The 9,904-nt window shown below is 49.6% G+C and overlaps 1 protein-coding gene across 1 annotated transcript in view; it reads right to left on the reverse strand.

Annotated features, from left to right (window-relative positions):
* Nucleotides 1-9,904, reverse strand: part of PPIL2 (peptidylprolyl isomerase (cyclophilin)-like 2) — a 46,565-nt gene that overhangs the window by 10,226 nt on the left and 26,435 nt on the right. Inside the window, exons 7-15 of the mRNA XM_006877638.1 lie at nt 6,458-6,549; nt 5,625-5,714; nt 4,918-4,993; nt 4,266-4,426; nt 4,101-4,176; nt 3,506-3,612; nt 2,976-3,065; nt 2,607-2,640; nt 471-588 (exon numbers count right to left, since the gene is read on the reverse strand). Coding sequence (XP_006877700.1) covers nt 471-588; nt 2,607-2,640; nt 2,976-3,065; nt 3,506-3,612; nt 4,101-4,176; nt 4,266-4,426; nt 4,918-4,993; nt 5,625-5,714; nt 6,458-6,549 — 844 coding nt within the window. The remainder of the gene's footprint in view (nt 1-470; nt 589-2,606; nt 2,641-2,975; nt 3,066-3,505; nt 3,613-4,100; nt 4,177-4,265; nt 4,427-4,917; nt 4,994-5,624; nt 5,715-6,457; nt 6,550-9,904) is intronic.

Raw genomic sequence — 9,904 nt, forward strand, 5'->3', positions numbered from 1 at the left:
CCCCATAAACATTGACAGCCTTAGAAACCATATGGGGCAGTTCTACTCTATCCTACAGATAAGAGTAAGAGAGTCAATTCGATGACAGTGAGTTTTAAATTCTTCCTGGGGGGGTGGAGGGGGGTGTCCCTGGGAGTACAAACAGTGAATGTGCTGGGCTGAAAACTAAGAGGCTGGAGGTTCAAGTTCACCCAGCAAGAAAGGCCTGGCAATCTACTTCAGAAAAATCAGCCACTGAAAAGCCTCTGGGAGCACAGTTCTTGTGGTTTGGTTATTTCATAAGCATACAACCCAGTGTGCTGTACCACCCATGGACTTTACACACAGGCTTAGTGTCTGGCTGTGCCTTCCTGGGTGTGCCTCACATGTTCTGAATTTAACTCACGAGGAGCACAGCCCCCTGGACCGAGCCTTGAGAAGATCCTCCACCCTGTCCGATGGACTGTCTGTAAGCCCAGCAAGACACTCACAATTGAGACTTGTTGCTGTTGGGTCCCGAATTGGCCATGCTAAGGACACCCCGGCCCGTGTGCGAGAGGTTGGACCGGAACTCGTCTTTGAATGGCTTTCCCCAGAATGACTCACCACCTGCAAAGAAATGGAGCGCGTTAGCAGCAAAGAGGCGCCCCTTGGAAGGCCTTCTTGGGCATTACCTTTCCAAGTACACTGTGCCCAGCCTCTGTGCCCCTCTCAGCAAGCTCATATCTACTTCAGTGCTTTTTTGGAGCTGGCCCATTTTTGAGCATTTCTGAGGAAACTTATTCAACTTTGTCTTATATATTTTTTTAACTAAATGTTTTTATTTTGCATTGAGTGAAAGTTTACAGGGCACATCATCAGCTTCACATTCAACCATTCATATAGCTTGTTTCATTACATTGATTATTATCCCCGCTATATATCATCAGTTTACAGTGTTTCTTTCTATCCTCTTTAGCTTTTTTTTGGATGGGGGGGGACTTGCCTTTTTGGAATTTACAGTCTCGGCTTTTAGGGAACGTTTTTACATTTGTCTGTGGATATCCAGGGCTCATGTATGAGATTACTAACAAGCATTACGGAATAATCAGATGAGGGACAGTTTGCTATGTCTACTAGGTGGCTAGAGTCTGATCCTCAGAGCCTATGGTTTGGACGGTCAACAACACTTGGGCCCTCAGGGGCTTGGCCTCCTGACTGGGTCTGCACTGTCTGCATCTGAATCCTCCTTATTTATTGATTGTTTAAGGGACGCTGCCTGTCTTAGGTGGTCAGTGCGAATTCCTCAGTCTTACCAGTCATTGAGACTCATTGCAGCATGGCAATGGCTCTGTCTTAAGTAGCCGAGGTTCCACGTGATCCTTACCCGTCTCTGGCCACACGTCCAGCATAAACAGCCGCCATCCAAGGAAGATGGGGAGGGAGGAGATCAGCTGGGGACCCCATGCGCCCGTTGTTGCCGGCCTACCACCTGCTCTAAGGTGACCAAGCAGGATCACTATGCTGAGGTTCAATCAAGTTCTTAGGGGATCTTACTCTCTAGCAGGGGTAGCAAATTAGTAGCCACTCAGTGTTCACTTTGAGAATTACTTATATCATAAATTTGAGCATGTAGCTGATGAATATCCCCAGACAAGTGTATATTGTTCCACAACCTCCTAAAATGCTGTTGGATTAAGTTCCAATTAATTTCTGGGTTACTGAAAGATAACACAAATCTACTTATACCTTGAGTAACCTTAGCTGGGAGTGTAGTCTGGATATATTGGGTCTTATTTCCCTTATCAACTTTGTCTTAAAAACACTTCCCCAGTGAGGGCTTAGAAAGGGAGGAGGAGGAGGTGGGCAGCCCACACACTCCCGTCACATTCCAAACATGAGGTTTTGGTTCCCTAAAATTCAGTTTCATTTTAAAGTTCGTACCTGACCCAAGAGAACTCAGGGTAGAAATCAGATCTGCAGGACACAGTCCAGCCACAGAACCCTGGGCTTAGTTAGTCCTATGGTACACCAGGCCTCTGATGGTCAAGCAGGAGTAGGGCCCACAGCACACTGCTACAAACTGCCTAGCCCTGACCCTCACCTGAGAAAGAACTTACAGGGTTATAGCCACAGGTCACATGGGCCATGTAGCCAACAGGCAGAAGTGCACTTGTGAAGGAAGTGGTGGCCAACACCGTTGGCTTCAAGGTCTAGCCTCCCCAGGTGGCACCCTCAACCCCTTTTGGGGGGGCACTGTGCCCTACTGGTGGTGGCAGCCCCATACCCTTCCCCTGCAGCCTGGTTCCTCTGCCATCACCCAATGGCCTCAGACAGGGTGAAGGCTCTCCCTATTCTGTCACACAGAATGCCCTCCCCATCTGGGGGCCCGAGGCATTCCTGTGGAGACCCAACATCCGGGTCCTGTGGGGGTACAGCTGAAGGCAGAGGGAGCTAGGTGGAACCGATCTGGTCTCAGGAGAGGATCACTAGCCCCGGGGATGTGCGGGGGAGCTCAGCTAGTGGCAGAGTTGTGTCTGAACTAGATCTATGCCAACACATGCTTCACATTATACCCCTGCCCAGCCCCCCGTATACCTGACAGCAGCTCAAGTCACCCAAGGAGTAGAACCAACACCATGACTTACCCATACCAGTGCCAGTGGGGTCGCCCCCTTGGATCTGTCAGAAGAACACACATCCGTGAGCACATTCCACCTGCTCCCACTGCCCCTGGAGCTGCCATTCCACCAGTCAGAGCCCTCTTTCCTCCCAGAATGCCTACCACCCAGCCTCCAACCCTCAGGGCTGCCCACTATTCAGTCACCACTCCCTAGTCCCTCACCCAACCCTGGCATCTACATCCATGTCCCCTGACTGACTGAACTAGGAACCCAAGGAGTTCTTGGTGAGGATAGGGGCCCTCTTTTGTCTTGCCCTGGCTCTGCCCCATCCCACCTCTCACAGAGTACCTGGTCCCAAGTACATGTGCAGCCCAGTGACCCTGCAATGCTCACCACAAAGTTCCTGATGGACCTATGGAAGATGGTGCCATCATAGTAGTTCTTCTTGCAGAGACGGATAAAGTTCTCACAGGTCTTCGGCGTCTGCAAGACAGCGCGGAGACTTCTATGAGGCAGCAGCAGTAGAAGCACAGCTCCAGGTACTACCTGGCCCTCAACATGCCACAGAAGACAGCCACTGGCAGTCCTCAGAGCCCAGGCAGAGCTGAAGATGGCCAGGGGCACATGAAGCACAAGGAGGGACAGTAAGAATGCAACTACAGAACTACACACAGGAGTGGGCACACCTGTCCAGAAAAGGGCCACAGGAAATGCCCCAAACCACTAACCAAGCCCTAGGGAAAGAGGTAGGGAGTAGGCAGTCTGCCTTTCTGATCTGGACAGGCACACACTTCAATTCCATAAAGACAAAGTGGCTGCCAAATGACCAGAGAAAGCCCTCAGAGTGGGCAGGAGATGGGGCTGTGGCTCGGCCTCCCTAGGGCCCTATAGCTTTCCCTCCCCGGCACCAGCCTCCCACTCACCAGGTCGCAGTGAAGCTCTAGGTTGAGGCAGCCCCGGTTGGTGTGGAGCCGCACATAGCCCTTCTTCTTCACAAACTGGTAGCGCAGAACGTCTTCATCAATGGCAGCTGCAAACAGAGGGTCTGAGCTCCCTGGCCCACCTGTTACCCAGAGGCAACCCTACCTCATGGCCAAACAAGTTGCGGACCAGTTGATGTCTGGAAGAGCAAGGGGAGGGAACTCAAGGGTCCATCTGCATATGCTCAGCTGGGCCACATGGCACAGAATGCAAGGAGTCTATTGGCACAGCAGTTAAAGGGGCATCTGAGAGTTTGGAAAAGGGAGTGTTTGGCAATGGGGGTATTTAAAACTCAGATAACAGGGAACAGGAGGAAGTACACTTGAGGACAAAGCCAGGTGCTATAGCTGGTCATGGTGCCCATGGCAGCCTGAGCAGACCCAAGCACACCTGGGTTGGAGCCTGCATCTAGGAGGCCCCATCGGCAGAACAAGACACAAAGCCGACATTCAAAGAGGGCCTGTCTCACTACCCCCCTCCACCAATCGCCCTGGTATGTGCCCTTTGCTCCCACAGCCCACTCCACAGCACAGTTACCTGCTTCATGCGTAGTCTCAGGAGCCATGGCAGTGGAGGTGAAGGAGGCACTGACCTTCCCAGTGGAGTAGTGGGCCTGCAGGGAGAGCCCAGCACGTCAGTACCATGGCCAACACCCAGAGCTTGTGTAGCCCCTCAGGAAGATGCCTCCCTCAGCCAACTTACAGCATTCAGCTTGTCCACTTTCTTCTTCTCAGGGGTCTTCATGGTCGCCGCAAGCACCTCGTCCCCTTTGAACTCTTTGTAGAGCTCCTGCAGGGTCTCACGTGTCTCTGTGTTAGTGTTTTTCAGATAGTAGGACGGGTCCTGCTTGGCCTTTTCCTCATCTACAAAACAGCAGTCAAGTCCTGAGGAACTCACCTGGAAGCAAAGCTGATCACAACAGGATCTCCTGCTGTTGAGACCTTACCTGCCACAGTGTGTGGTGGCAGGTGCTCTGGAGGGAACGACATGTATTCCTTCTCTGGATTTATATGAGAGAATCCTCTTACATTATGCTTTCCATTTGTTATCTGAAGACTCATTTTCACTCAAAATAAGCTGTGTTTAGGGTCTTTCCAAATGTAGAATGCCTTCCCTGCTCACTCAGGGAGAGTTCGTGTTTGCCTTGTCCCTCCAACCCTTGAGGAGGCTGAGCCGCCCCATATCACGTCAAGACATGCACAGCTGGGTCATGCCAGGGCAGCCTAGCCAACCTCAGCATGGGGAGCCACAGCCCATTCTGGGAAGTTGAGGCCACACGTATCTGAGGGGATGCTCAGTGTTCTGGCCACCAGGAAGTCAAACTGGTCACTTAGTGTAGCTTGTGTATACGTACCTGGGTCTGTCATTTTCACATTGTTCTTTACATGGAAGAAGTTACAGACGTTAAACTTGTCCAAATTGGTGGGATCCTGCAGCAGAGGGGAGATGTGTAGCAAGTGAGCCTCGGCATGGCAGTGATGCCCAGATGGCAGTGGACAGAGGAGGAAGCTCCCCAAGGAGAGAGGTGTGAGAGCAAGTACAGGGGTCTGTCCTGGGCAGGCAGTGGAATGAGGTGGGGACAGTGGCACAGATTGTGTGCCTACTCCAGAACACAATTAGGGAGTCATGGGGCCCCAAATCCGGATTCCATGTTCCCTTCCCCCCGGCTACTGGAGTATGTCCTCCAGATGGTGAGTGCCCCTCATTCCAGAGGGTGTCTGTGCACAGGGTCTCACCCAACCCAGGGGCCCAGTCCATGCTCCTCCCAGTGCTTGAGTGCCTAAGTCAGTGTTCCTTGTCACTTTACTCCTGGTTAGCAGACACCCACAAGCACAGCTTGAGCTGAATGCAGGGCACAGAAGGGACTCCAGCCTTTGCGCAGTATACCAGGGCAGGGCCAGGCCTACCAAATAAGAGGCTGTGGGTCCACATGGTCCTGACACAGCTGGGGTGAGTGTCTGAGGAGGAGTGGATATGGGCCCGCATGTCTGAGGGTGGGGAGCTCAGTGGGGTCAGCCCTCTCTGGAAACAGCTGTTCTGGTGCAAAAAAAGGATACCCACCTGGAGGGTAATAATGTCTTGCCGGGAGAAGGGCTCATCAGTCAGTAAGTCCCGGAAGTTCTTGGCCTTAATATTCAACTGTTCCACTGCCTACGGATGGAGAAGTCTGCATTATAATGCCGCCCTGCCTTCAACACAGCAGCCTGGAAATGGGGAGGCCACCAGCCAGCCAGTTCGGGTGCCATGTGAGAGGTACGACTATGCACACACCCTGGACCTCCCAGCAGTGACCCCCACAAAACACACTGGGTAGGCAGACTTTACAGATCAGCAAACAGCTTTGTGAAGCAATACTGCCTCATCAGTCACCGTGTGCCAGGCCAGCATGGTGCTGTCACATCTTCCTCATAAATCACGATCCAGCCATGCTCTCTGCTGGGGGCTATCCCCAGACCACTCTGACCCCAAATACACAAGGGCTTTCTGGCTTCTCTTCTGTGAACATGCACTTCTAAGCTATCCTTTCCACAGTGCCCACCCCTCCACCCACAATGGCTCACATGCCACACCCCACACACAGGGGCAGCACTCCCAGCCAGCCCAGTTCTCTATAGGGCCTAGAAGATGACTGTGGGGAGGATCCTCTTGGGACCAGGGCCCCTAGTCAGCAGCCACTGCAGGATTTCTGCCTGGAGTCTGTAGGGTAAGCCCCCTTTGCTTTTCATATTGAGAAGGTGACAGCTGGCTCAAGCGGAGCTTTAGCCGAGTATTGTGCAATGAGCCCCCGGGGCAGGTCCTCTGTCCAGGCACATACTTGAGGAGATCCTTGGAACACACATCTGAACTGCTATTCACAAGCAGCTGCAGGTGCTGCACCCTGGAGCTGGACCCACCTCATAGGCATAAACGTTGCCAGTTGTTTGGATGGCCACAATGTGGGTGTTGTTGGTGAAGACAGTGAAAAGCACTGGGCAGTGGTATTTCCCTAGGAGAAGGTATAGTTAGTCCAGTCCATATCTCCACCTTGGGTTTCCAAAACCCAGATGAAGACTGCTGTAACTCAGGGCAGGTGAGAACTCAGTCTGAATCTGTGTGAAAGCCAGAGGCAGAATTCCTGTACCCATATGCCCAGGGTGGAGTACCAGAGGGACAACCAGTGGGACAACTCCTATTCATCCTGCAAAACTCAGCCCTGCATCTTCTAACTAGGAGGTATCTGTTTGGTCTGCCCCCAGTTCAGGCCTCAGTGATCACTGCCCCCAGCCTCCTCCTCTTGAAGTTTTGCCCACCTCACAAAACATGTAACTATCCTTCCAGGGACTCATTCTAGAACATTCTTTCTACCTCTCACACCCACAGTCAACCCAATAAGCAAACCTGTCAGCCCTTCCTATAGGAAAGACTAGAACCTGCCACTTCTATCACACACCCCCACCTCCCAGTCAGGTCCCATCCATACCACCTGTTAGCTGCTCTAGTCCTGCCTCTGACCCTGCAACCAAGGACCCTGTGTCAATGCGGGATCCCAACAAACAAAAAAGGGAAAGGAGTGAGATCTTACAAATTTTTTCTTCAGTAAGAATTTGATAAATTAAGAGGCATTAGCATTGTGTGCATGCACATGAACTGTTTAAATCCTGATTTGAAAAGTCCAAAAAATTATAATCACATTAATTTGAACATGTTTTGTGTAAGTGACAACCATAAGGAATTCCTATTTATTTCTTTAGGTGCGTTAACCTTGTTATTATTTTTAAGTCTTTGGAGTCTCCAAATGTTGCAAACAATCAGCACGCTCAGTTGCTAATTGAAAGGTTAAAGGTTTAAGTCAACTCAGAGGTGCTTAGGAAGAAAGGCCTGATTACCTACTTCTGGTAACAGTCATTGAAAACCCTATGAAGTGCAGTTTTACTCTGACACGTAAGGAGTTACTATGAATTGGAGTCAATTCAATAGTGCTGGGTACAGGTATCTTTTAGACACACTTCCTGAAGTACTAAAGATAAACAGAGAAAAGACTGAAGTTGTCAAGGATTTCATTTTACTTGGATCCACAGCCAACACACATGAAAGCAGTAGTTAGGAAGTAAAAGTAGATTAATTTACTGCAAAAGACCTGTCTTATAGTATTAAAAAGTAAAGATGTCACTTTGAGGACTAAGATGTGCTTGATCCAAGCCAGTGTATTTTCAGTCACCTCATATGCAAGCAGAAGCTGGACAGTGAATAAGGAAGTTGGAAGAACTGATGCCTTTAAATTATGGTGCTGATGAAAAATATTGAATATACCATGAACTGTCAAAAGAACACACAAATTTGTCTTGGAAGAAGTACGGGAAGAATGCTCCTTAAAAGCAAGTATGCAGAGACTACCTCCCTTTCTCCCTCAGATCTCTGCTCCATGTAGCTCTTTTGCTTGCTTTCCTTTTGCCCCTGACAGTCAGCAGCTAACATAACAATGTGGTATATCTTGTGGTCCCCCTGTAGCATCCCCACCTAACCAGATGGTAAGGACTCTGCCTATCTTGCTCTATGCTCATGGTAGTGCTCAATGAATATCTGTGGGAGATGCCCTCCCAGAGATTCCTGGGACAAAGGAAGCACACGGCTTCTTTATCAAAGCTCACACACTTCTTCACCTTGAGCCCCTTGCCTCCTGAGGTTGAAGTCAGACAGGGTCCAGCACAAAACTTCAACATTACCCAAAACATTCACTTTCAAGACCACAGTCAGCTTCCTAACCCACGGACCAAGTAAAGCTGGGCACTTTCAGGCAGAAGCTAACAGAATTGGGTATCCTTTGAGCATTTATCAGCAGCATGAAGGAGCTTCTAAGACTGGCCTATGCAGGGCAGAAACCGAAGGGCTTTGTGGTTGAGGCTGAGGACAAGAGGGAGGAAGTAGAGCAGAGAAGTATTCCTGACCAAAGTATTGTTGCATCCTGAGTTGTTTCTGATCCTGAACTACCTAATAAATGTGAGAATTGTCTGTCACTTCTGCTTGGCCATTGCTACAGATGATCAAATACAGCAGAAAAATAGAGTGCCAGAGGGGAGGGTTGGTATTAGAATAGAGTAAGAAGGTTGGAGGGTCTCTGTCTGATCTCTGTCTCATAGGCATAAGCCTTGGGCTGATGTGGACTTTCATTCTCCTTCCACATTGTGAAGCCAGAGCAAGTAAGACATGGCCCCCATGTCATTTTTGCACCCACACGAAGTCCAACTGTGCCCACAACGGAAGAAGCCCCAAGGGTTTAGTGCCCACTCACCCCAACTTTAAATCATTCTTCTGGATCGTTCAGAAGAAACCATGCTATGGTTATTTTTCTTGAAAAACGAAAACCAAGTGATCAGAAATGAGTGAATGGGAGAACAAACAAAAAGGCGAATCAAGTGGAAATGCAGGGAGGAGCTACGCTGGCAACCACACAGAATACAGGACCAAGCACGCTCAGGGGATGGTACCAGAACTCTGAACCACATATAAAGGAATATTTAGGTTGGAAGACTTACAACTGGGGGAGTTTGTGGCAGAAGCAAGAAATCCATTGCTTTCTGGTTCAGGATGCTCAGATGCTCCAGGAGCTGCAATCTTGTGTGGGGCCAAGCGGGGAAAGGATCAGAGCAGCCACAGACGTCTGACAGAACCGTGGAGATAGAGGTGTGGACATTCTTCTTTTTTCTGGTATCTGTTTGTTGGTCCATTGCTGTCTGTGTACCTCCATTCTGGTGACTATAGGGGTGCCTGAGCTAGCGGCCACCCCAGCCCCACCCTTGGAGGGTTCTACTACGCATGTGCAGAGATCTCCTCGAAATTTAAAGAGACAGTTTCCACTTAAAACCAAATGGCCGACAGATACTCAGCCCAAGAGCAGACCCTGAACTTTTCTTGTTTGTTTTTTGTTCTGTTTTTTAACATGGGAAAGAGAAGGAGAGGGCTGTAGGGAGGGAAAGAGAGTTTAAAAGCAAAACAAGCCGAAGGGTGGTTTGGAGCCTGAGGTGTAGCATAACAACAAACACTGGCATCTTGGAATCTGTCGGGCAGCTTTGAAGGCAGGAAGCTGAAGAGAGGACATTAAAGTCATACTCAAATTAGGCTACAGATTTTTTTTTTTCCTTCTTTTTCTTCTCTCCTTCCTCTCCCTTTTCTGTGATTTGAACTGCAATATCAGTCTTGTTTTTATTGTTGCTGTTTTTTAGTCTTTTTTGTTTCTTTTTGCTGGTGTTGTTTTGCTGCTTTATGCCCCCCCCCCCCAACCTTCTGCCTTTGAAGAACTCTTTGTCTTCCTATATTACACAAGAAGAGTCAGCAACTGCTGCCATATAGCCAAGCTACAATCA

Source organism: Chrysochloris asiatica, unplaced genomic scaffold (assembly GCF_000296735.1).
Source record: "Chrysochloris asiatica unplaced genomic scaffold, ChrAsi1.0 scaffold00545, whole genome shotgun sequence".
NCBI lineage: Eukaryota > Metazoa > Chordata > Mammalia > Afrosoricida > Chrysochloridae > Chrysochloris > Chrysochloris asiatica.